General features: G+C 46.5%; 1 protein-coding gene across 17 annotated transcripts in view; it reads right to left on the minus strand.

Moving 5' to 3' along the window:
* Window positions 1-5,961: 5,961 nt before the first annotated feature.
* Window positions 5,962-27,387, minus strand: part of MBNL3 (muscleblind like splicing regulator 3) — an 86,322-nt gene continuing 64,896 nt past the window's right edge. For 6 of the 17 annotated variants that reach the window (XM_032444614.1, XM_015860356.1, XM_015860358.2 and 3 more), the window contains 3 exons: window positions 22,228-22,378; window positions 19,867-19,902; window positions 17,382-17,647 (listed from right to left, as the gene is read on the minus strand). In XM_032444614.1, the coding sequence (XP_032300505.1) occupies window positions 17,397-17,647; window positions 19,867-19,902; window positions 22,228-22,378 (438 nt within the window). In that variant the 3' untranslated portion in view covers window positions 17,382-17,396. Of the gene's footprint in view, window positions 13,678-16,085; window positions 16,160-16,194; window positions 17,648-19,866; window positions 19,903-22,227; window positions 22,379-27,387 lie in introns of those variants that run through there. The other 11 variants (XM_015860363.2, XM_015860362.2, XM_032444615.1 and 8 more) reach the window with 9 other exon arrangements.

The following is a 27,387-nucleotide window of genomic DNA, read 5'->3' on the forward strand; positions in this document are numbered from 1 at the left end:
GCTGCTTTTCCCCGTTACTTTGCTTACCCCTAACAAAAGAGTTACTGACTCTGCGGATGCATTGAGATACAGCTGGTACAGGAAGGTAACTGGAGTTTCTGAGGAGGACAATCCCAGTCCCGCTTACCTCCCCATAACCCCGCACACCTTGTGATACCAGCTTCCACCAGCTTCCCCAAAGCTGATGGGGTGGGGATGGCCTCAGACTTTCCCATGGCAAATCACCAACGCATGCGACAGCCTCTTCCTACATACAGAGAGAGGCTTCCAGCCAGTGCTGTCGTGGAGTAAGGCTGAAAATACGCCTCTCTGAGGCTCAAAAGCCTGAAGGCAACAACGAACAAATAAGCCAAAGCTGCTGTTTTAAACCCTAACTGAAAAGAAAGGTGAGGGAAGGTAAACGTGCTGTCAAGATATACTGAAGACTTGTGAAAATAAAGCAATTTAAAACTGACACCTCAGAGAAGAGTTCTTTCAAAACTCCACGGCTTTCCCTTTTTAATCACATTCCCTCAGCAGTTACAATTCAAGTGCTACAGCGGTGTGCAAACTTGTGCATGACATGCAATAGCAGAACGAAGCAGCTGACAATCAATTAGAGTGATACTCTCCAGTTTATTCCCGTCGCAGGGAGAGAATAAAATGCTCTCAGACGTGGGGCTTCAATTTAGGGTGGTCCCGTGTAGGGGCCAGACATGGGACTGGATAATCCTTGTGGGTCCCTTCCAACTGAGGTTCTTATATGATTCTACTGTTGTAAGTGTATTGGCAGAGCTGCAAGCAATGTATGTCTGGACAGACAGGGATTCTCCCCAGGCTGTACTTGCAAAAGCTGACAATACTGCCTGCAAAGTCACTCTTCTTATGTTTTTTGCTGTTGAAGGGTTTCTGTTCCCTCCATATCAAGACTTCGTACCTCACACCGCCACTGTGCTCCGATCATTTATACATGAGCTATTTGCACATTACATCTCACTGACAGAAATTCTTGCACGTTCCCTGGGAAGAAAATTATCCCCCATTATCCTGTACTTTGCAGTGAATGGGGATGGACACCACACCGAGAGCAGCAGCAGCTCCAGGAGCGATTAGAGGTGGATAAAAGGCAAACAGCAGCTTTGCTTTGGGTTTGATACCATTATCCACCCATGACTTGTTGCCCAAACTGCAACCTGGCTGAAGTTGGTGGTCAGTGGGATGGAGTGAAGGGAGTTTGACCCTGCGTGCCTCCTAAGTGGGTGGAAAATCAAAGCTTCCATCAGGCAGATCTCTGCCATGGGCTGTGTCTGTCCCTGAGGAGTCCAGCGATGTTTTGGGAGCGTGCTGAGGTTGCTTTTGCAGTCACGACTTGCCACCTGCTCTTGCAAAAAGAACAGCCTAGTGAGCATGGGAGCCTGGGAGGCTTCTCCTGCCATCGTGCCCTGAGCTGGCCCAGCCACTGGGGGACACACGGTCCCATCCTTGCCTAGCTGTCCACTCACAGCAGACAGGGCTGAGGTGACATGACACCTGCAGGAAGGGATGCTAGGGGACTGCCACATCCCCACACTGGACAAGGGGAGCAGAGCTGCCTCCCCAGCCCCAGAACAGCGCTGCCATGAGCCTCACAGCAGGCCCGGATGGAAGGGACGCTCCCTTGTTTTGTGTCCTTACGGTGCAGATCAATAATGCTGCAAAGAGGAAATTCTTCCTGCCTGATCACTGCAGCACAAAGGTTGGAAGAGGCAGTGTGGGCTGGAGCTGCCCTGTTTCCTCTGCTCCTGCCTTGCAGCCCTGTGCCAGGACTGGGTTGCCTAGTGGTGGGTGTTCGTGACTCATTATCTCTGCTTGCATCCTGATGACACATTTATTGCCAGCAGGATGGGCCTCCTGCCAGTCCGGCAGCCTTGCAGGAGGGAGGGAGAGAGGAAGGCTGGCTCTGCCAGAGCCAGGCACAGCCAGACAAGAAGGCAGCAAACACCTTCCCCTCCTGCAGTACCCACTGTGCCCCAGCCACCGGGCAGGCAGCGGTGGGGCCATGGCGACCAACACCTTTAAAACATTCTATATTAAGTGAGAAATCTGACTCTGCTTCCCCTGTACCAAGACTTAATGCAGTTCAGATCTAAATACAGCACTAATGCAAAAGCTTAAAGGATTTCCCATAATTGAGCAAAGCTGGCAGAGCGGCAAGAGCATGGGAGGGTGATTGCAGTCCAGTTTCCCCCCAGCACTGCCCATGATGTCCAAATCCAGCCACGGCCCCACCTTCAGAGTAAAGAATCTTCTAAGAACTCATCCTCTCCATGAGAGACAGCTCTAAGTGTGGCCAGGTGAGGGCTGCTGCCTCTTGTTCAGCTCAGCTGAGCAGGAACAAGGGGCACAGAGTGATGCACATGGGGCCGGCTGCTTTACAAGGGGTCAGCCCCTGCAATTAGCTGCCCAGCTCTAGGCAGGCTCTTAAATTCCCCGCTCCAAGCTTTGGCACAAGCCGGGTGACCCTGTTTGAATGATGCAATCAATTAAATACGCACAGCGGCCCCTGCAGCTGCGTGGAGCAGGAGTGCCCTTGGCAGCTGGGATGTGCTAATGTGGTGTGAGCAGGGCTGGTCTGTCCTGGATCAGACCCAAGTCCTGAGCTGTCATTGGCATCCCCTGGCTACTCCGAGTCCCCCAGCCTGGCCCACTCTCCCTGAGGGAGCTGTGCCGCTTTGGCATTGGCACAGAGGGCAGAGGGGTATCTCAACCTGAGGTCACGGAACTCGGAGATGCTTCCTAGCAAACAGAAGGAAGAAAGTAGAAGGGGTGTTGGAGCAGGGCCTGGGGCCAGTGGGGCAGTGGCATATCCCCCAGCACAAGGCAAGCTCCTGAGCCCTGGTCTGGCTGAGGGAAGGGTCCAAATGCTGCCTTGGGGGGCACAAATGCGGATCCCTCCCTGCATCCCTGGGCACCCCAGGGCTGTTGCCAGGAGCTGCTCAAAGTGAGAGCCCTTCCAGGCACTGAAGATGTGGGACAGAAAGAGGGCAGCTGGTAGGGAAATGGCACATAGCAGGGGAGCCTGGGCCAGCCAGAGCCACTGCTTGCACACAGACACTGCAGCAGAAACCACACCACTGAGATCAGCTGAATTATGGCGGCATGAAGCATTAAAGCAGTAGCTGCACTGATTATAAACACAGGATTCAAGAACACGGTGGCTACAGAGGACAGGAAGGAGGCAGCAGCTCCTTTGGGATGGCACAGACAACGTTTATGAGCAAATAATTCACATGCACCATGGAGCGAAGCGGAAATACCTCAGTGCAGCCCAGGTGTGGCTCTCAGGAAATCCTCGGTGCTGCATCATACCCTCCTGCATGGCTGCAGTGCCATCACCCCGGGCTGGATTTACACCTCCAGATCCTGGACAAGGACAGCAGCAATGCCAGGGAGAGGACAGCTGCTGTTGCTGCATTGACTGGATGAAACACCCTGCAAAAGGCACAGCGAGGAGGAAAGGGACAAGGCATTTGCAGCAAAGATCTCCCAGCCCAGCCAGGCCCAGCCTGGAGGAGCACCTGCTCATTCAAGCCCATCATCGTGTCCTCTGGGCTTCAGCTCTTCTCCAGGAAGGTCCCCCTGCCCTCACTCAGCCCGGGGCCTTTGTGGGCTTTTCACAAGAATCAGCTTTTAGGGAGATGCTCTCCAGGGAGGAACCCACATGTGCCAGAAGGGACAAACTGGTCCATTATGCATAAAATCGGCATAAAATTGAGAGCACGGGGCTGTTTGTTGGGCTGCAGCTTGCTCCGAGTGGAAGGGTTAACCGGCTGCTTTTACTGGAGAGGGTATTTGAAATCCACAACTTGGCGGGGATTAGCCAAATGTTTCTTTCTCCTTCCTCCTCTTCCTTCTAACAAATAGATCAAAGTGATCTATTTATCCAGCACTAAGTCCAGATTGAGTCAAAACTGTCTGCCGTTGGACCACAGAGGCTCATCTGAATATGGAGCAAACCCTGAAAAATAGCTATTTTCCCCACGTTTCCCACTGAAGCTTTGACAGCCAAAGAGCTAAATGGAGATTTTTATTAAACTTGGCTTTCCCACACAAACATGCCCCAGCGGAAAGGAAGACAGATAGGCTGGGTGCTGTTATATTTCCAAGTGACGTTTGCCATAAATACACTATCATGGATGATGTGCTTGGGTTCTTTAATCCAACTTCATCCATAAAGCTCTGTCCCAGCTCAACACAATCAACTGCACACTCGAGCAGCCATGGCTCACCAGTAAGGAGCACTGCCAGCTCTCTTCTTCTGGCCTCCTTTTCTCTCCTTCCCATCCCAAATCCCAGCGCTGCTGTACCCGAGCTGGCAGGGACGGGCTGTGCTGGGCTGCTGTCAGCAGGAGGCACAATGTGCCTTCCCTGGCCAGGCTGCAGTGCAGCAGCGCAGCTCCCTCCTTGCAGGGCTGTCAGCCCACAGCCACCCTGAGACGAGCTTGATTTGGGCTCCTTAAGAGCTGTGGATGTGTCACCCTTGCATTAACCAAGCAAGGTTTTTCAGCCCAGAGTTTTGAGCTTCTCCGATTGGAACAACGTTGGCAAGCAGAGAAAGAAAAGCAGAGGAAAGTTGGGAGTGAAAACAGTAAGCATTAGGAAAGGGTCCCACACCATTAATGGAACAGCAAAACAATCACTGCTTAGAAGTTTCAGTTTTCCCCTTCTTCTTTACTTTCAGAAACAATGCAGACCTGTAACTGTGCCATCAGATTAAGGAGGAGTCATTTATAGAAGAAAATCTGTGTGGCTCTGACACACAAATAGAGTCAATTAACCTGCAAGGAGAAGACGAGGAAACAGGCTGATAAAAAAGGAACGGTTACATAATTTGTCCTAGTCTTGGTCTGCCTTCTTTCAAAGTCAACAGCACGTCCTACTAAAGGCAGTGGGGAGCACTGTCCCAGCAGACCAGGAGCCTGATGTCAGTGTTAAAGCTCCTGCTTTTCCCTGGCAGAGGATTATTGAACACGTTTGGGAATGGAGATCCTTGCTGTCCACGATGCAGGACACCAGGTGCTGTCCCAGGCTGGGCATTCACACACACACTGCCCAGGAGCTGCAACAAACCTGCTTTGGATCTCACGAAGTCAATCAAGGAACCAATGGCCAACAATCCATGGCTGCAGTCCCTCGTGTTGGCACTGCAACCTCCTTTTACACATGGCTTTCATGACTCCCATCATTGCAGCAGCCTGGGAGCTGAGACTAAAATAGGACAGAGAGGCCAGAGTGCCCCACAGGCAGCACAGCACCCAGCAGAGCGCTTGGAGGAGACTCTGGGAACCCAGCACAGCCAAAGGGCGATGAGTGCTGTGTTACTGCACCGGGATGTTCAAAATGGTATCTGACAGAGCTGCTGCAAGAGAAAAACGAACACGCATCACTGTGCTACAAAAGCCGCAGGTCTCTGGATTGCACTCAATGCCTTATTCAGGGTTACCTTCAAGCGTGCAGCTCTGATGTCCTCCCTGATCACACGCAGTCAGGGTTGGAAAGGAAGCGTGGGCACACAGGAAGCAAAGACAGCGCACCATGCGTGTCCCAGAGGGTCTGGAGGCACAAGAGAAACCAGCAGGCAGCGTCTGCAAAGGTTGGCTTTTATTGTTCTAAAATACAAACGTCTCTGTTGCTCTGTGAGTAACTTTAATAGGACAGGCCCGATGCGTCCAGGAGGCACCGGCTACAGAACTCAAAATACTGAAGGGATTTTTCTGGAAAGGAATTTATTCTGTTGTTCTACATTTTCAGGTATAACATCGAATCAAATCCATTAGTCGTTATTGTTTTTACATCAGAACCTTTATAAAGGTCGGGACCAATAAATCGGAACTCGGAAAGTCCTTCAACTCCTATTAATGCGTAGATATGGATCAATTTAAAAAAAAAAACAAAACAACAACACAAAAAAAACCCCTCAAAAAACAAGCAAACAAAAAAACATAACCAAGAATTTTATACACTTTATTAAAAGATCAAAAAAATAAAAATAAAACCATAACAATAGAGAAGTAACATACTAAAATGAGTAGCATTATGCACATCTCTAAAGCACGTACAGGCACTACAGCAATATAACGTGGCAAAAAGAAAAGGAAATCCCAAGCATACACCGTTGGTAGCAGTTGAGGGAATGAACTACCGTGTTATGGAACCAAAACACTGTGTTAGCCTGTCTGAACCTGGTGCTACTTTGTTTCTTGCAATGCCACAAGGGTAACTGTAGTTGTTGGTATATACGCTAAACGACACCGTTAAACGGATAGATAACGTTTCTCTTAGCGTTGTTGTACCAGGAATGCCTATGAAAGGAATTGGTTTGGCTATCTACTTCACACAGTACGGTGTGTTTGTATGGACTTAACCACTCGTGGTTCTGTGTTTGAGTTCTGTGGCTGCCTGAAGTACAATTCTCTGCTTGTACAGAAGAAGAAAGCGACCTGTTGTCAGGTGATGTGATTGGGAGCACGGGGAGCTTCGCTTCATCTTCATGTGGTACAGAAAAAATAGAATGAAAAGGAAGCTAATTGGAGAAGGAAAGAAAACCAAAACAACCAATAAATCCCATAACCCAATCTAAGAATGGTCTTATCATCCCCTCATCTGCTAGGATACAAAAGCCATGGCAACAAAATCATTTGGCTTCCACCACTATCACATAGCATCTGTGTACAGTAATAAGGAACTGGAACCTTGTATTTCAGTGTCAGGTAATTCTCTCTGTTGTGTGTTTGGAAAAAAGAACTTTGTGTTATCTAACAGTTGTGTTATTTCTGCGTGTTTAAGCATCTTGTCTGAGAGGCATAGAGTTATTTTTGATATAGAGACGTCAGTAGAGATCACTAGCAAAGATTTCAGCAGTGGTGTTGTGGTTGTTTTCGTATCCCCAAGCAAAAGAAGTTTACTATCTATCTCTGATTCGTTTCACATAGTGCAAAATAGTTGTGTTTTTTTATTCCCATAATCCTAGAAATGAGAAGCAGCTCGATTACAAAACCTGATGACAGTAACGGGAAGCTTTAACAGCACGCTGGCTAGAATTAGCTGATCATTTCATATTAAAATCTACATGGAAAGAGACAACAACTGATTTTCCTTCCCCTTTACAGACACTGGGACCACATGATGCTAAGGCTCTGATTCAGCAAAGCGTGCGTTCCAATGAACCGCGTGTTGAATTATGGGCTGGCAGGAGACGTTTGTGGACAGCGTGAAGGGAGTGATCTTTGGGATGCCAGCAGCAGCACCCAGAGCACTGGGGTGGGCAAGGGAGGGACCCGGGGACAAGGAGCTTTATCAGAGCAAATCTGAAGCGTGTTTGCAAAAACAAATGGGTCAGTGCAGGCCTCCCAGCTTCCCAACACCTCACCCAGTGCTGCAGAGCATTGCACTGCAAGCAACAGAGCAGGAGTGGGAAGGGAACTGAGAGCCCAGGGACCCAGATTGCTGGGAATCAGCGATCTGATGCAGGGAATGGGTATTTTACATCATTCATCTTCTGTTTTCTCTGTTGCAGCTAACATTTCAATTGGGAAAACAACATGCAGGGAGCAAAGGGACAACCTAGCTTGCATATGAGAGCATCTCCTGGTCCTGCATGGGCACGGGGCTTTGCCCAGGACTCCCACTACCTCCACACAGCTTGGCAGCCCTGCAGAAGCAGGTGAAGCATGGGCTGGGTGGGGGCACATGGCCAGCAGCTCCTGGGAGCACAGGTCCTCCATGGCTGGGAACAGGGCTGTGCTCCCTTTGCACGGCAGGGCAGCAGGGCTGCACCCAGCCAGGGGCACCATGCTGCCATACAGCACAGCAGCGCTGCCTTCCTTGCCCAGCACCCAGCTCACAGCTCCACCACGCACTGCTGCCACACCAGCAGGCCATCTCACTCTCTCAGAAGAGCACTAAAGCAGTGGCAACAGAGGGGAAAGTCATTCCAAGCCCATCTGAAACAACTCCTACCCTTCCACTGCTTCTCAGCCGTTCCTTTTTGTTGGCTGGCCCTGAAACAGTGAGAAAAACACAAAACCACATATGCACAGAAAACCCAGCAAAGGGCAACAGTTCAAACTCCCTCTGGGATTTCAAGCACTGCAACAATAGTCACCTGCAACAGAGAAAAAAAACGCTTCCAGCCAGAAACAGGATGAGGTGCTGGGAAAGAAAATGAGCGTGTGCCACCACCGGCATTCCGGTCCCAATAGGATTCACCGAGAATGCAAAGCATGAGGAACACGACCTCGGGTGTGTTTGAAAATGCAGGCTGATTCAAAACAAAATCTTTGCTAGTGACCTTACTAATTCATTAAGCACTGTTTCCCATTTCTCCGTGCTGCAGGTTGGAGCTGACCTGGTATCAGTCTGCTGTATAATAAGCTATGGCAAACTACAAAGCTTTTACAACAGCAAAGCAACATCATGCTTTCAGATAAGTTTTATAGCAAAAAAAACCTCCTCCTTTTCAAAGCCTTAGTAATACCTATCTCTTTTACAAACTTTTCCTGTATTATTACAGACTTTTTTTATTTTTTTTTTTAATATTCAAAATAAGTTCCAAGGATTTCTTTCGTGGACTATGTACATAAGTGCAAAAAAGGTGTGTCTCACACATTCGTACACTAACTGAATCAGTTTAACTGCAGCATATTGGTATCTTCAACACTGTTACGGGGTCATTCCACAATATTTTTTTCTTTTTCTTTCTCTTATGTACAGGTTGTTTTTTTTTTTTGCTGATATAAATTAGTATTAAAATAGTTACACGTTTCCATCGCTTAGCCCTGATGGTAACATCATCACGCGAGCGTTCAATTTCAGGAAGGGGGAAAATAAAACCAAACCAAACCCAACAACAACAAAAAAGGAAACCCAAGAGAAAACTGCAAGCAGAGCTACAGTACTGAGAGGGATGGATTCGGGATTCCCACAATGGTGGTGAGTGTGAAATGAAGGAACGACCATCACTACGTCCCCACGCAGCCCGCCGTGCTGTCAGAGTTAAAATACTGTGGAATAACCCTTGCCACACAACAATTTTCTACAAGCTATAAAACCTGACTCTAAATCCATGTGTTGTAAACTTCTCGACTGAAAAAGTGACGTACAGACACCGATTCAGCGTTCACATGGGGCTTTGGGATTTTAAAAATATTCAATCATCTCTTTATCTGACAGTATCGAACTGTACCTTTCACAAGCTCATACTGTTACACATCACTTTTAATTTACATGTGAAAATCTCACAAATAACGTATACAAAGGTAGCCATGTTGTAGTTTTGTTGCCATAGCAACAACAACTTAATATAATTAGTTAACAATGAATCTATCATTGTAGGAGTTACATACAAAGTTAACTTTGTTCTTAAACTGTAAACTATACAGACAAGTTATGGACCGCGTTCTATACCTTACCATGCTTCAGTGTTGGTTTAGAAGAGAACCAAACGGGTTGAACGGACGCATGAAAAGCTTTAAGCTTTCTCTAACTCTCCTTCAAAATTAAATTCATTCGTCACTAAAGGTATCAAAAAAAAAAAAAAAAAAAAAGCAATAATGAAAAACCTTATGAGCTAATGGCAAAGAAATGAAGATACATGGCGTGGGTTAATGCGTTGTAGCCCAGTAACAACGTGTTGGAGCTATATTTACATTTGGATTAGGCTAGCAACTATTAAAGTTATTACAGTCTTTAACATACAGTATATACTCTAAGGCCTTCAACAGGCACGTGGTAAAATCAGGTCAATATCAAACTAAATCCATTCAACAGGAATGGGAAATTAGATTTTCCTCATAAATTTCACCTTCTTCCGTTCTCGCGCGTGTGAAATGTACAAGGGATCGAAACCAAAACCCAACGAGGACTCCAGTTATTCCATCACTGCATGTCCTAGAGCTACCCTACAGCGCCAGCAAGGAGCCCACGAGGTGGAGAAGGCATCCCGTCCAACTCAACGTGGCTCCTCGTCCCACCGGCCGCACCTACCACAGGCACACACTCATCTCCGGTGCTGCCTCTATGCTCCCGCAGCTCCAGCTGCCCAGTGGGCCAGGAGGAGCCCGCAGTGAGGACGAGCAGCTCCGTGGCTGTGCCTTTGGGTTGCTGAGAGCATGGCCAACCTGCCTGCACCGCCGCTCCTCAGCACCCCAAGCACCGCAGAGCAGTCGGGAGCGGGGCCGGCGCCGGCTGCCCTGGGAGGGAATGGTTTCTAGGACATCACGAGGCAAAAATACAAAGTCACAACATCATCAGCTAGAAACTTGCAACTAAAAGAAACAAAAAAGAAACCCAAAAAGCCAACAACATTGATTGTGAAATCGTGTTCCAAATTACTAAAAACACTGTACTTAACAAAAATAATCTTAATAGTTTTATGAATCCATTTTATTTTAAATCCCTCTTTTATTGTCTGCTTATGTTACAGTTTAGTAGTAGTACTTTTATTGAAACTACTAACAACCTTTTGCGTGAAAATGATCAATCTCAGCTTTCATTTTCCCTCTGCATGACCCGTTTTATCCAAGTTTCAGCATTTCTTGCATATTGTTTGCATAAGGCTGAGAGAAATGGACAAAGAGAAATCACTTTGGATAAATAAAAAATAGAGGTTCATGGAAAGTGGGAAGCTTATAAAAATGTCACTAAAATTATATTGATTTAAACAAACTTACATACATCTCTTGTCAAATAAAGGATGATATTCATGCTTTTATGACATTTGTTTAGAGTCACTACCCAGCTTGGTGACTTTGTAAGAGTCTATGTAGGAAATTTAGAGTCTGGCGACTGTTTTTTTGTTGTGATTTTTTTTCGTTGTTTTTCTTCTTTTTTTTTCTTCTTTTTTTCTTTTTTTTTTAATTTTATTTTCTTTCTTGAACGAAGAAAATTAGAGCAAGTCATTGCACAACTAGTTTCAATAGTGCTACCTCAAATGGCATTTGTGCCAAGATTGTTTTGAATTTGGTGAAGTTTAGTGCTTCAAGCTTTTCTTTCCTTAAACTCATTTACAAATTAACGCTAAATTTGCCAGCAATATAAAAACTGTTGTGGCACCTAATATAACTACCCTGAACATCCCTCATTGGACCTCTTTAATAAAAAATAATCCTTAAACGCTTTTCTTTTTTTTTTTTTTTTCAGTGCTTTAAATGTGACGTGAAAACAGCTGTATTCTAGGTTTACATTCTATGCACATCTATGCCAGATGTTTAAGTAGATAAATAAAAGAGGAGGTTACATCAAAGTGTCAAGATATACAAAAATCCATTTAGCACTGAAAAAGTTCCAACCTCCTTTAACTCATAAAGCCATACAAGCTTGAATGCATCCTTTCTGGCTTAAGAAGATCAGCTCTGTTCTTTGTTGAGGCACTGGCACAGGTTGTGCAAAACCCATTTTGATACACAAATAATTTCAAACAGGAAGTACTCAAATCCACTTTTTCCACTAATAATGTTATGGTTTTGGGAAACAGAAACTCAGTGGTTAAAAGAACAGGTGGGCGGTAGCCAGTTTAAATGACAGACACTAATTTCAAGCAACACTGTCTGCTCTCGAATGCTGATGGCTGGGAGACATCCACAGACACAAGGGACTGCAAAAAAACACGAGGTGCATGGCTGAGGGTTGGGGTTGCAGGGGTTTCTCCCCACTTTTAGGGGGTTAGGTTCAAAGCCTGCTGAAATGAATGGGAAGATTCCTTCTGGCTCGAGGCCTTTCTGAGCTGGACCCTTTAAAGGTGCCTGCTATGAATATACCTCCACACACAGGTGGTTGCAGCCTGTCCTGGGCTATGGCTGTTGTGCCCAGCCTGCTCCTTGTCCCTTGTGGTCCATGCAGACGTATGTTTATCAGTGCACCCACAGAAGGACATTCTCTAACCAACATCAAGGAAAAGAAAATGGAATCCTCTCGGCACCCCGCAAGACCACAGTGAGCTCAGGGCAGCAGAACATTAACAACTCGCCCATTTAAAAGCCATGGCTTTAAAAAATCATTCTCTTTCTCTAGCACTTCCTACTTTTAGGAGTTCATGGAGCAAATCCATCTCTTCCATGATGCCAGTGATGGTAGAGAGCTATGACAGGATGGATTTAGCTGCATTCTCAAATTAAAACGTATTCTGTGTGGCCAGATTGTTCAGCAAGGCAGCACAATGCCAGGCAGTGCTGCCCAGGGTGTGTGGGCCGGGAGCTGCTTTATTCACGCGCATGACAAGGAGGTATTGAGAACTAGCCCTTGTTGTGTGAAAAAAAAGTTGGACTTCATCAAGTACAAGGTGCCAAATCACATCCACCAACCTCTAGGAACCCCATTAAAATGGGTGTTTATGTATAGAATAGGATTTTTCCTGGTTTGTTAGTGCTGAGTTTGCTTTAAAGGGCCAGAAATTAGTGGGAAAAATCACCAAGTCATGGTCAACGGTGACTAAAGAACTGGTGCATGCTGACAAAATTGCAGGAAGGGTCACTGGATTTCAGGCTGAGATGTTTCAGCACGCTCAGTGAAGAGAGCAAAGTATTACCCGGCCTGGGCCAGGCCACGTGGCGATGGCCCTATTCCAGCTACGTGGTTTGCAGCTAACAGTTGGCATTTGTTCCTCTCCAACGCAAATGCCCAAAGGACAACATCTCACTCATCCACCTATTGCTTTCCGCTGCACCATGAGAACAGCAAGAAAGATTGTGCGCCGTTTGCAGCTGAGAATGCACTTCAACATACAACAGAACTGCAGAAATTCCGAGCAAATCTTTCCTATCCCCTTACTGAGATGGGTTTTGGTCTTCCTCTCTTTTTTTTTCTTTCCCCCCCTCCAATTTCCAGAATCAGCTCAATGTATTTAACAAAATACCCTGAGCTGGGCTGAAATCACAGCCGGCCTCGCACATCATTGGTACTAAAAATTCGGAGAGTATCCGAAGGCAAATTTGAACTGATTAAAAGGAGCCTTTAACACAAACAACTTTAGCTGACGTGAACAGCAAAATCCAGAAAAGGGCAGAACATTCCTGCGTCGTGTTTTTCAAGCACATAATTCCTGTTTCCCACGATAACATTTTTAGTAAAAAAACAAACAAAACTCCATAAAACCTACAGTATATGAAAACTTAAGACATAACAATAATGAAAAAAAATGGTACTGAGTATACTTGATAATGATGTACACTTTAAAACAAATCAATAGACTATGATGTAAACAAAACAGTAAGATAACACTTTAAAAACAAGACAAACATTTATCCATCGATAGTATACAGTAAACCAACAGTCCGCTGTGCAGATGCACTTATCAGGATGGTAGTCATAAAATGATTAAGTGTGTTAAAGTAATGTGTTATAAAAGTCTATTATAATTTTCTACTTGTATATCTCATATAACAGAGCGCTGTTTGTTAATTGTTTCTATAGTGCTTTTTTTTTTCCTTTTCTTTTTTTTTTTTTTGATTTTTTTTGGTCTTTTTTTGTTTTGTTGGTTTTTTTTTTTTGACATTCCCATTGATCAGTTTTTGGTTAACATGTAGGCTGCAACAGGCTTACTGTAGAGGTGGTAAAGAATGATAGAAGGGAAGAGGGGATATATACAGAAAGGCCATGCGCAGCTTCCCACCAAGAAGTCCTGGTGCTCCGTAATTGTACGGTTCAGAATTTCAACATGGTCTGCTGCAAGGGAAAGAGAAAACAAAGAGTGAGACGTCAAGATACATTTTTCTGTACCATTCATCCTACTAAGATGCATCTACATCCTCACTGCACTGCCTTGGAGGTTGCTGTTATTATGTCGTTGGAGAGAAACATGTTTTATTCCCTTAATTTTCGGATGTAGGGTGAAATTGCTAATAATGCTCTTTAATCAGCACTTTGGGCTTTCCATTTCCAGTGTGCTTCACACACGCTGACAAGACAATTTGTGAAATGGGGAGGTGGCAGAACAACCATCTCATTTGTGAGACAAGATGGCAGGTGGAGAATGACTGATGAGAGGGCCAGAGGAAACCCTGACTGCTGCTGCCTCCTGTTCGCTCTGAAGATATTCACATTAAAATCTAATCCCAGAGAGCCAGAGGTGAATCAGACAACAAAAACCCTATGCTGAGGTGGCCCCCTTCTGGGAGTAAATCTCCTCTCTTGGGATGCACTGGCAAAAATCCTCCCTGCTAAGAGCTAGGCTAGGCAGCCTGGCTACCAGGACCTGGTCAACCATGGAGAAAAACATCTGCCACAGCAGATTCTATTACCAAACTCCCACTCACAGCAGCTTCAGGAATTCACCCTTTGGCACCTCAGAACGCCAAGTAAGGTCCTTATCTGGCAAAAAACAGGCGCACACGCACAACTTCACATGCTCAGGTGGCTGCATGAAATGGGATCAAAACACAAAGGCTCCTGTGTGGGAATGGTCACTAGTGGGACTGTGAGCTCTAGGGACACTGGAGGAGATAAATCACAGACTGGTAGAAAAGAGCTATGTCCTGTAGCTGCACAGTGGTGAGAGGACAAGCACATCTGGCAGAGTGCACCTGGTCAGGCATGTGGTCACAGCTCCCTGGTGAAGAACAAGCTGCTTGTCTGGCACAGACACTCTCCATGCCCAGTAGGCTGGTCCCCAAGAGATCCAACTGAATATGAAGTGTCTGACCCTATTTCTTTCAGGCAAGGGTTTTCACTGTCCTTAAAAGCATGGCTGACTCAGACAGACTGTATCGTGCTCACTGTTTGCTAAATAAAGCTATTTCATGGAATTTCCTTTCCTACTCTGAAATCATTAGTAACTGTCAGTGTGTGTTTTTAAGCACACACACAGAAGCAAAAAGAATCCAGAAAAAAAAAAAGAAATCCTGAAATAAATAGAGAAATCAATCTCTAGGAGTTCAATAATGAGGTTCTTCCAATGCAAATGATCTCCTTATCGGGTAGAACAGACTGTTTTGCATGTGTTATGGAAATCGTGGAACATGTCAGGTGTCACGTCTGTCTGTTGTTTAGGAGAGCAATACACTGCACAGCACAGAATGTTTTCACTGACAGACATCCCTCATCGTTCACCTAGACTAACTGGGGTCCATGGCCACAGTCAGCAGGCAATTTATACATACGACAGCTTATTTAGGTCACCGGTGATAAGGGACACCACCGACACGAGTGACTTCTGTCAGCTGCTAAAGATATAATTAGAGAAATGCTTGCCAAATTAATTTCCAGCATTTAAGTACTTTCTTGTAATACATGACCTAAAGAAGAAGTGGGTTGCGCATATGTGGCCTGAGTTGGGAAAACGTGGTGATTACTTGTTGAAGGGGCTGAACTGCTCGTTCATCTCTTGGGGTGAAAAATAAAGTGACAAACTAAAACCCTCAAGGGATTCACTCTCAAGACTTAGCTAACACTTGCAAATAAAATAAATGGAAAAATAACACTGCTGCTAAGGCTGCAGAATGCTCTGTAAGTCAAAGGAAAGGATAAACTCGATTATTCTCAGACAGAGGAGCCCAGCAGCCCAGGATCTGCAGGTGGCACGAAGGCTATGCTGCTTGTGGACCTGTGAAGAAAACTGCCATGGGCCATGCCCCACTGTGGTTAACAGATCTCTGCCCAAACCCAGCCCGTCCTGCTGATGCACAGCAGCTGAGGATGACCCGGTCCTGCTTACCCCAGGAAAAGTAATGCGCCACTAACAGCAAAACATGAGTTTCACCTTTTCAGCTGACTCATTACCAGAGCAGACTTAACCAGCAACAGCATGAACCCGAGGCACCTGCGGGCTGCTGGGAGCTGTGCAGAGCAAGAGTAACTTGCAAACGTAACCGCCAGACTCAGGGGGATGCAAGAAAGGGAGGCAACAAACACTGCAAAACAGCTATTTTAGACACAATGAAATGCTGCTCGTTGTAAGCCACAGGGCCGGTCTGTATCTGTGCTGCAGCTGCTGAATTGCTGTTGACCTGGTAGAGAGCAAAGCCACCGGGGTCCTGTGGGCTCAGACCCACTGCCCAAAGCAGCCCCTTCTGGGGGACGCAGCACCCTTGTACAAAGCAATCCACTGTAAAGAGAAATACTGAAAAGCAACTTACTGTTCTATCGGGAACTTCTACATCTGTGAAACAAACATGCTGCTACTCAGTTCATCTACTGATAACTGGGATATCTACAGCAAAGAAAACAAAGAACACAACACATTAAAACAATGCTTTGAGATCCGTCTCTTCATTCTGTCTTCAGTTTCAGGTTAGCAAATACATCAGTGTCTTATAAAACAGGATCCACTCCCAAGTTGTCTTTATTTTGCCACACGTTAGGTACGACATAGTTGCATCACTACTGATGCCTCGTGGACTGTGCGGTGATTGTACTGGGATTTTAGCTCCATGGACTACAAGTAAGACAAATGCTCTGAAATTAGCTGGCTGAGACATAAGGAGCATAGCTTTGTGCAGACTCATATAGCCACAGAGCAACACTGCACAGAAATTTCTGCTTTCTTCTCATGACCAATGCAAGCATGAGTGAGACCTTCTCTACCTGACAACTACAACACATCTCAGAGAAAGAACAGCAATACCTACTGCAAGCAGTAAAACACTGCCCAGGACTTAACACGGGTAAAACTTCTGAAAGCTTTATAACCTTGCACTGGCAGAAGACTCCAGGATACCCCCTGAGATAACACTGACATTCAGCATGGCTAACAACATCACTGAATAAAGCGATACCCCATTTTTTCTCTGCTACAGCTCTAAACCTGAGCGTGACGAAGAGCTAAGAAAGCTACAACTTGTTTTGGGGAGTCGGGGGGGGAAGCACTTGACATTTCTCTGGCCTCAGTGGAAAAAGTTGTGGCACACCAAATTATCAGGAAGCATCACTAGGACAGGTTGTGCGTATACAGTTCGGGACGGGTGCGGAAGCAGCCATCACAACTCAGTATCTTCGGAGGAAAGTTTTGGAGAGAATTATGGCTCGGCAGACATGCATGAAGTCCTGGACACTTATGGCAGTGCTACAACGGCACGTACTGCACATCCAGAGTCATTTCTGTAGGGATGGGTGACGTTACTGGTGTAAATAAGCTTCAGACTTCACCGCCTCAACCCCGTTTTATTTTATTATTATTGTTTTGAGTTGTTTTTCGAGTCCAATTTTGCAATATGGGGGGAGGCCGCTCTGTGTTTCCACTTCCACTTTCCAGCCAGGAGAAGACATGCCAAAATACCACAGGGAAGGATGCTCGGGGTGGTATTTCTGCTTGAGACTGAAAGCAGAAGTGCTGCAGGTCTAAGTGCAACAGAGGACTTTCGCAGCCCGGATTCTCAGTTCCGGGGCTCTTTGGAGAAGGCAGCGAAGCGCCCAGACCTGCGGGGCCGTGCCCTGCCAGTCGCCCATCCCTACGCTCCCGCCGCAGCGGTTCCAGCCGGTGCCCCCTCACCGATCCCCAGACACACGCTGCCCGAGCCTGCACCGAGCCGGGCGGGACTGGGAGCCCTCGCCCGGTCCTCCAGATCTGAACACACAGTGAAAGAAAGCCATTGAAAGGAGCAAACCTGGTTGGCTGTGGCTGTTGCAGCGAAGGGAACACTTGTGGCAGGAGTTGTTGCTGCAGACACAGTGGCGGGCGTAGCACCGTGCATCATGGGCACTTTCGGAAGGGAACCATGGAAGCGACATACGGGAGGGTGGAGCGTTTTTATGTAACCATGGCAAGATGTGGTGGATTTGGGGGCGTGGCAGGAATCACAGCAACAAGCCATGTGACATCGTCATGAAGGACACATCGGGGCGCGGCATGCAATCACAGTGCAAAGCAAGACAGCGTTGGGAAAAAAAATAAACAAGAGAGAAGGGGAAAAGCCAATTACAATTATAATTAAGGAAAAAACCAAAACATTCTCAACACTTAGTACATTTATAAGCAGAACAATGATGTATTAGACTCTGAAGGCCAAATTTCCAAAGGGGGGGAGGGTGGGTGTGCTAGCAAAAGCCCACGTCAGCTTGCACCCCTGGGGAGTTAGATGCAGCCAGCGCACGTTCCTTTGGGTGGGGACATTTTGGCAAGCGCACCCTCCCACCCACCTTGGGAAGCTCGTCCCCTTCCCTCCCCTCCCCGTCCCCGCCAGGAACCAGGGGAACTCAGGGGAACTCTCAGCTGGGCGGCCAGCCATGGCGGCGCATTGCACGGCTGGGGCCTGTGGCACAGCTGCAGCATGGTCGCCATCTTGCTAGGCCGCGGACGCAGCGGCCCTTCACCATGTTTTGTCGCCTGTGTTGCAGGGATGTTTCGGCACGGTACGGGGTGAGGGCAGGGCAAGTTAGCGGCCTAGCAGCCCAAGCTCTCTCCCCACAGTTCCAGCGTGCTTCCTTCCCACTCTAGTTCTAGAGAAGTTGATGGATTTCCCTCCTTGCGAGGTAGTGCAAGGGATGGAAAGGGGAGGAGGCCGAGAGGGAGAAACACACGAGTGCATCCAATGCTCACAACTGGCGGGAGAGCATCCGGAAGGACAGTGCGGCAGCGGGGAGCTCAGCAGCCTCTCCAAGCTGCGTGGAGCCTGAAGGGATGCTCTGGGGCACCCCCAGACCCAGGGAGCAGGGGAAGGATGCTGCCCTGGACCACTCCGACCTGGAGATACCTCCTTCTGGCTGAGCAGGAGCTGGGAGCGGAGCAGCAGGCAGCACAGAGGAGCCAGCAGCCCTTGGAAGCTCCTTCTCCAAAGGAGTGGGTGAACCTGTGGGCACCTGAACACCAGGAGCTGTGCCTGAGGTGTCAGCTGGGGATACCCACAGCCCCGGCTGTCTGTGTGTGCTCCCACCCAGCCCATCTCAGCACACACATGGGATTCAGCAAAGTCCAGCAAAGCTGGAAGCTGGGGCCTGCATGAGCGCTCACAGGGTTCAGCAGCAGGGTAACCCTGTGCCCACAGGGCTCCCTGCTCCAGTGGGTTGCCTTCAGGTGGAAGAAGCAGCCTGTAGGACGGGGAGGTTCAAGAGCAGAGTGCTTAGCTGTTTCTGCCAAAGCTGCTGGCTTTCAGACTTTCCCAAACTGCTCCCCAGGGCTCCTGCTCCCCCCTCTCGCCCTGCCCAAAGCAGGCACACTCCTATCCACGATGGCTGCTGCCTTGCGTAACCTTGGCTGGAGGCCGAAAGCTCAGATTTCACTTATGCTACTGTGCACAGCAGCTGCAGATAGAGGTGGGGGTCCTCCAAAGACCCACACAGGCTCCTAGCATAACCTAGATCCTGAGACTGAACATTCTGGATCCCCACAGAAGCACAGAGCGTCCTCTCAGCCCTGCTGCCTGATTGCATCCCTTGTCCCCTGCTGACAGTTCCTTGAGCCCGCACTGCTAAAAAGTCACTAACGAGATGAAACTTCAGTTGGTCCACCGTACTAGCCCTGCTTCACTCACTGTACCATCGGCACCTTGCTCTGGTAAAGGGCCTGCCTTTAGATACATTCCTTCTCAAGAGCCTTTATGAAACCAGACTCTTAAAATGTCCTCAGGACAACCAAAAACCTGAGCTGTAATATACCTGACACAAAAATAACAAACCAACAGGATCCTCCCACTGCTTTTCCTTTTGTTGACTGAAATGGGTTGGAAAGACACTTAGTTGACAAAGTTTTCTCTCTGCAGCAGAACTAAATAGGGGTGGGAATGCACTGCCTTGGATCTTTGTATTAGTCACACGAAACACTGCACTGCACGGAAATTAAAAGGGGTACAACCATTAAAGCCTCAAAGAAGACAGCAGATAGACAGTCACACCACACAGCCACCCAGGTTCTCACTGATGCATACTGACTTGCTGTCTCTTTCAGATTAGGAAAAGTTGAGAAGTTTGTGTAGAAAAACCTACCAACGCTTGCAGTGGGTGTCATGCACAGAACTGACCCTGCGCACCATGCATTGAAGCGTGGAAAGATGAACAAAAGGGATATTTCATTAGTGAAGCTTCAGTGTTAGAAATCACTTTAACTAAAAAGCAGGTATTCTCTTCGCAGCATTCAATATTTAAGCACATGCAAAACAGATTCTGCATATTGATACATAAATAATTTAAACTCAGTTTTAAGAGAAAAACAAATTAATTCTTGCATTCTTGGGTAGTAGAAAAATGTATTTCTTCTTCCACCCTGGTATTAAATGGCGTGATCTATTCTACAAATCAGGGTTGCTTTGTTGTTTTGGTGTTGTTTTTTTTAGTATCAGGTGTCTTGATTTCTTTCCAATCACAGAAGCAGATAAGGTTGCCTTATAGGAACATCACACTCATGTTAAAACCAGCTTTCTAAAAACAATTTACTCCTGTAAGCAGGGATTGGGATTCAAAGTCTCTAGTTTAAAGCTGAAAGAGGCAGTTTCTTTTAGACTTGAAACAGCTGCAGTGATTACATCATTTTCAGTGTTTACCCTGATCCCTGCACCTCCGTGGCAAACCATGATGCTGAGAGATCACAGTTTATCACAGAGGGATAACTGACACTTCAAGGACTGAATAGGAGACACTAACAGAAGTAACTCTACCACTCAAAAGGGTGTGAGCTGCTACATGCCACCTCTCTGCTCTGCTTCCAAGAGCACTGCAATGACTTAGATCAAATTTGCAGCCTGATGCATGAGTAAGGGAACACATGGATATGTAAACTCATCAGAGATTCATTCTCTGACTGGAAATTTACTTCTCTGATCAGCATTAATGTCCACAGATGAGAGCCAGTGTCAGCAAATTGATCTGTTATGCATCAGCCTGTGCGTAATCCCATCGCCAAGAGACAGTGCACAGCAGTATCATGAGAGTTCTGGGTGAAAGCTAATTTACAGTGCTTGCATCAGAAATATGTGTCTTTATGTCAGCTTTTGAGACCGCAAACTCAAGGAAGGGGAGCATGAAGCCAGCTCACACACTTGGCGTTTTAGGAAGTGTGAATGCCTCCTGAGGTTGTATTTTGCTTGGCATCTGAAAGAGCCGCAGTCAGGTCAGCTCAGCCCATCCCCTCCAAAAGCCCTTTGCAGACCTCAAGGCTCCTCCTTGGTCCCCTCCTTCATCTTTCCATATAAGACTCTCCTTCCCTGGGAAAACATCCTGGAAACTGATGAATTCTGAGCATCTTCAATACTCTCATAAAGACCATGAGAATAGAAAATGTAGGTCTTGACTCTCTGGACCACGCTCACAGCTGAGACACACAATTTAGTCTCAATACTGTGCTCTCTTAAAGCTTTTCCCCTGACTCCAAAGAATGGCATGGCCAAGGTCCAGGTCTACTGCACGTTTACTGCACAGACAGCCTGCAGAAAGGCTTTGTATATTTTTATAAATATCTCTTGGTGAATGAATACAGTGTTCAACATTAAAAACTTCAGGCATTTGTTTCCATGTAATGCTTTGCAATGAAAATAATGATACTAAAACTAAGCTACCAGCTCTGAAATGTTCCCAACTCAGCCACTTGCAGTACTTACTACTCTAAGCAGGTTTTGTTTTTCATCTGGCTGCAGCGAACAGAGGTTAACTGGCGAGGCAGCAGTCACATCTGCCACGTCAATGTTTCGATTTCTATATGAATTACTGAGCTGCATCTTTCAATTTTACTCTGAGACCTTAAAGGTACAATAAAAGCCGGGAGTTAAATTGCTTTTAAAAATCTTAGGCTTTCATACTGGTCAAAAGACAAGCAAGAGGGAAAAATACGCCTTCAAAGACAATTAGGTAATTTGTATTTACTGAAGATGAGCCGTTCCCTCTGCAAACATGACGGCTGCCGGAATATGTAGGTCACTGAGATAGAAGGTTAGAAAGAAACCCGCAGCTTGAAGTGAGCAGGCAGCTCTAAATACAGGCCCACCGGATATTTTAACATGAGTCTTTAATACAGCTACACAAGAGTCAAAGAATTAATTTGAGATTACCCAGTCGAACCATAAGAAGGAAAAACAAGAAGTATGAATTCAAGAAACATGCAGACAGTTTTCTTAGTTGGATTGCTTAAAAAAAAAGGGAAAGGCTAAGAAGGGCTCTTTATAACTGAAAAGCTCTGGGACTGCATTAGGTGAAGGCAAAGAAGTCAAACAACATACATTAACATTCCATCGATTTTTAACACGAAACTTTATACACTAATATTCTTTTGCTAAGGACTCCTACAGATCTGCTTATTAGCTCAGTGTCTAGGTCATACAAAGAAAAGCACGATGGAGAAAGCAAGGAGGCACTTACCTGTGGGGATGAACGTAGGCTGTTGCAACTGCATGTTGGCTAGAGCCTGTTGGTAGTGGAAAACGCTTGGGTTAAAGACTGTGGTGGCACCATTGTTTTTTTCAAGTGCTGGCCTCTTTGGTAAAGGTTGAAGTGCACCAGGCGGCAGGGCCTGTGGATAAGGGAGTCATTAAAGACAAGTGGAATAAAAAAAGGACCCAAAGAAGGTAAAGCATGCAAGAAATAACGAGGGTCTTGCCTGCAAATCACCTGAAACTGTATCAGTGTAACAGACGGGAAAGAGAAGAGCAGCTATATGGTAGTGACAGCTGTAGGTGAAATCACAGCTTCCCTAGGTAAGCAGTTAATAAATGCATCAGGAGAAAGGGGCAGAGAGCAGGAAGAGGCAACACTACAGAAGATGTTCAGGAGGGTTGACTTGGGCACATAGAAGGAAAGACATGGCGAGGAGGAAGGGGAGAGCTGATCAGGACAGGACACTACAAAGCAGGCAATGGGCTAAGAGAAGCACTGGTGACTACTTAAAGATGGAAAGATTAGTGTAAGCTGCAAGTGCTATGGAAAAATAAGGGGGCTTGCCTCTGCCTATTTCAACACCTCCCTACACGGCGCTGTGCACACTTGTGGTTGTCTACACCTGCATGCAGATGACCCATGTGTTCTGGTGGTTAAAGTGGTAATTGTTGCCAGGAACACATACAATGTCACATTCATAGTAAAATACACTTTCCCTCATTTTCAGAGAGGCTGAGCAACAAGGTGATGAAAAGGAGGACTGATTCTCCACTGCCTGCAACAGCTGCATGGCTCACAAACAGCAGATCTGGGCTCGCTCCCAATATCTAGTAGTGCAATGCTAGAAGGCCTCCAATAGTTAAATACCACTTGCCCATTATCAGCAGTGGAAAAAGCCATTGACAAATCTGCTGTTCGAACAAGATCTGGGTGGGTCCTGCTATCAGGCAAATCCTCTCTTTTTGTTCTATCACACCACAGTGCTTCTTCCAGCCCGTCAAACCTGTTTCATGACAAGACTGGGTAAAAAGCATTAACCGGACTCAGAAACTTCTCTCAGTAAGGTACTCATCATTTACAAAACGTGTCTCAACAGCAAAGTAGTATGTCAGGTTCTTAAGAAACAGGAATGTGTCTAATGATTTACAGCTTTTCATTGTACCCAAGCAGAAACCACATTTTTTTTCTTCACATTGTGATAGAAAAAGGGTCCTTTTTAATTATGCCCTGCAGTCCTTTAGCATGTAACACTCCCATTGACGTCAATGAGCTTTACGCACGTGGAAGTCATGCAGAATCAGGTCATTTCTGCCTAGTTGTGTTCTATATCATGTCGCAAAGCAGTGGCTGAAAAACAGGGTTAGTACTTTTGTTTGTTTGTTTGAATAAATGACAGTGAGGGATGGGTAATGGAGGAGGCTTAGCTAATGAAGGGTTAAGGCTACAGACACACTGTACTTGTCAGAAAGGACACAAGAAAAGAGAATGTAAAGAGTCATGAAAATCAACACACAACGGAATACAAACTAAAGCTTGCAACAGTTTGTCACCATTTAGAAACGGGTTCCACCTCAGATTTAATCTGCTATAGGAGACTGCTCATCTGAGAAACGTTAAGCACGACACTTTCAGGCAAAATATCACTCCAACCTATTGCTATTCACATCGTGGCTTCTGGATGGCTTTAATATTATAAAAAAAAACCAAACACAACAACTAGAGGAAGAAACTGCATTTGCAAAACTGCTCTCAGACACGCACACATCCTCTGCTAATATTAGCAGACAACCATTGCCAGCATTAGGACTTCACGATATCTTTCCAGATCTCTTCTGGCTAGTACCAAGAGACAGCAGTCAAACACGAGCCAGCATTCTCAGACACCAAAATCTCTTGCTTAAGATCTCCATTTTAGGATGAGGCCTTTTAGGTGAAGATGTTTCCATTTTTAGGGCAGCCTTCACTGGTATCTATGCTAAATCTGTACCTACATCTTGTCTATTTAATGATAGTAGTTCTATAAATGTTCCTCTGGCACAGAACAGATTTGAGTACTCCAGTAGAGACTGGAGTGGCTGCACTCACATCAGAGGGGTTTTGCAGATCTACAGTAACTAACTTGCTGCTTCAGTTCAGGCTCCTTACTGGGCCTGACTGCAAAACACACTTTTTTTCAGACGCTTCCAAAATCCGCCTCAGAAAAAAATAAAAATTGCTAATTATAGCAAAGCAACTGTGCCAAGCATGTAATGGACTTTTGACTCCTTGCTTCTTGGCCAAAGGCTGTCACTTCCCCAGAAAGTCCATTATCCCACAATGGCAGTGCCAAAAGCAGAACAGATGAAGGCTTTGAGACTTCACTGTGATGTCCTGGCTCTCTACACGAGGGACAATTCCTGAGCCTACTGCTGCAGTCAGAGGGAGCACACAAACACCAGCACGGCCAAGGGATGTCAAAGCTACACAGTTCAACCTCCTAATCTCTAACATCACCCTTCGTCCTACCTTTAGAGCCACTCTAAAGGGGGATGGGAGAGAAAGGAACTACGGCAACCCCATTTCTACCACCTGAACAGCACCTCTGGGAAATGCAAACACTTCAGCTGGGTCGGAGAAGCCCCAGTATATGAAACACTTCCACAGTCATCTCGAGAAGCAAGCACACTGCAGTGCCTGCTGTGCAGCCTGGAGGCCAGCTCTGTGGAACAGGAGGCTGTGCCCATCTCGGTCCAGTTCTGTTCGGACACAGCCTTCTGGTCACCTACTATTCTTGGTGCTGGGGCAGCATCCGTACTGCAGCACGCCCTGCAGACAAATCCCAGCTGCCAAACTATCATATCCTTGATATCTAGCCTACCTAATCCTTGGCTTGGCCAGCACTCTGATTGCTGAGGATGGGCGAGTGATGGCTCTGCAGTTTGGCACATTCCCCAGGTTTGCTACAAAGCCAGAGTGCTTGGGGTTAGCAATTACTTTTGGCTTCCAAGCAAAATGTGGCAGTCCCTATGGATGAAGTACATCACAAAGCAATGCTGTTCGGATGCAAAGAGAAATTCAAACCAAATCAAGGCACTGAAGCAAACAGCTGTGTTGCATGTGAAATGGGACAGCATTTCTTTAATGGTCTTAGAACCATTATGCAGAAATCTTAACAGCTTGTGGGAATACATTTCTGCCTTGTACCATGTCCTGGTTCCAAAGGTATTCCCCAGGTGTGTTCTGTAGCACCTACAAAAGGCAATAGGAGGCTCCTCAACACTTTTTGGCCTTGCTGAATCCTGTAGCAGCACCTTCCTCCAGCAGGACAGGAGCTAGATCAGAGCAGTACAGAACTTCATGACTTTACCTCATCCTGTCGCTTGCCTTTTCCCTCTGGACAAACTTCATTCATGACAGAAGTAGCAGTAACCTTTGAGAATGGACAGTAGCCTTGTCTCACTCTTCTGTCTGGACTTGCGGGGGTAAGTAACCCTTGCAACAGAATCATACCATGTGTTCCAGTGAAAGGGTTAATTTCTCCTGCTTAGTACCCATGTGATAGCCCACACTGATCCCAGTGAGCAATTCCCACTAAAAAAATGGCAGGCAGCCCCTCATATTTGGGCTGGGAAAGCGACATTCCTGCTGGTATTGGAGCATCTGAACATAAAGATTTCAGTAACTTCTCTGCATGGCATAGAAATAAATCCTTTGCCATGAATGACAGACAAAAATGCAATGCATGCCTAAGTCAAGATTTCCCACGTGCAGGTTAATAACTTATTTTTTGCAAGGCAGGAACTGGATTAAATCTTTGCAACAAACAATTTAATTGCTCCTCCAAGTTCCCTTCTGATCAGTATCTCCTGGGAGCAGATCACACTTTCACTCCTCTGCACTCAGCCAGGAGGGGCTGGGTTTGTATCTGACTTGATGCTTCAGCCCCAGTCACAACACACAGAATGCTTTGAAAGAGGGCAGAGGTTGCACCCATTCCCTGGCAAGCAGCAGAGTTGATCTGAGCAGTTTCCTCTGAAGACTATGTATGCTCTTATCGGTACCATAAATTGCTCTCCAGCACAGCCTCCACAAAAGGTTCAGAGGAGGTGACATATTCCAACAATGTGGCTGAAAGCATTCAGATGTTCCAAGGCAGGAAGACTATTAAAAGTCACTTATCTGATCAGATTTTGATCATTGAGAAGGTCAGAAGGGCAGGAGAGCTACAGAGCTTTCCCAACATCAGCCAGACGGAGCCCCCTCGGGGGGGTGGCACTCCAGAGGGCAGCCAGGCACTGCATGGGTCACTGCCTGTGGGCTTTGGGGCTGCGCTGTACCAGCAGTGAGCATGGCAGGCTATTGTGTCAGGCACTGTTGTGTCAGTCATTCGGTGTCAGGCCGGGTGTAATTCCAGCCGCCGGTGGAAGCTGGTCCCTAACAAGATTTTCTCATGCTGCAGTCTAAAACTCCAACAGGAAAGCCTGTGGACTACTTAAAAAGCAACAAATAACAATATTAGCCTTGCCGAGTTGCCACAGGGGCTTTGCTTCTGGCCAAACTCAATGCTATTATCTTTTTTTCATTTAAATTTGCCCCAAACAGAGCTTAAAGAACCATTGTCATTCTGGGAAAAGCAGCCTCTCTGCCCTGACCGTACATTCACTGGCACTGGAGGGGGTGTTCATCCCACTGACACTTCTGCTTCCCAACAAGGGGAATGGGGAGCAACGATCCTCTGTGCCCACTGCTCCCTTTCTCCCTTACTGCTGAGGGACATGAATTCTAAGGATGAACTCAATGCCTCCCATGGAGGTGAATGGGAGGGAATAGCCTTAGCAGGCTTCTGCCCTACCCTGTCACAAAGAGGCAGACTGCTGCTGCAGCTGGAAAACCACCTGAAAACCCCAAGCTGCAACAGAAAAGCTCCCAGAAATACTGAGCACCTCCAAAACCAATCCTCAAGAGGAAAAGCTCAGAGGGTTAACAGGTGGCGTGGGGATGCAGGATGGCATATGTGAAGGGACGTCAACATTTCTGGAGGGATGGGCAATCCCTTAGGCACTAACAGGACAGACAAGTGAGGAAGGCTTTCATGCAGATGGTTACGTGCAAAGCAAGAAGGTGAGATGTCCAAGTACCAGGCCAAAGGTTGCCTCCAGCGGTTGC

Source organism: Coturnix japonica, chromosome 4, assembly GCF_001577835.2.
Source record: "Coturnix japonica isolate 7356 chromosome 4, Coturnix japonica 2.1, whole genome shotgun sequence".
Lineage (NCBI taxonomy): Eukaryota > Metazoa > Chordata > Aves > Galliformes > Phasianidae > Coturnix > Coturnix japonica.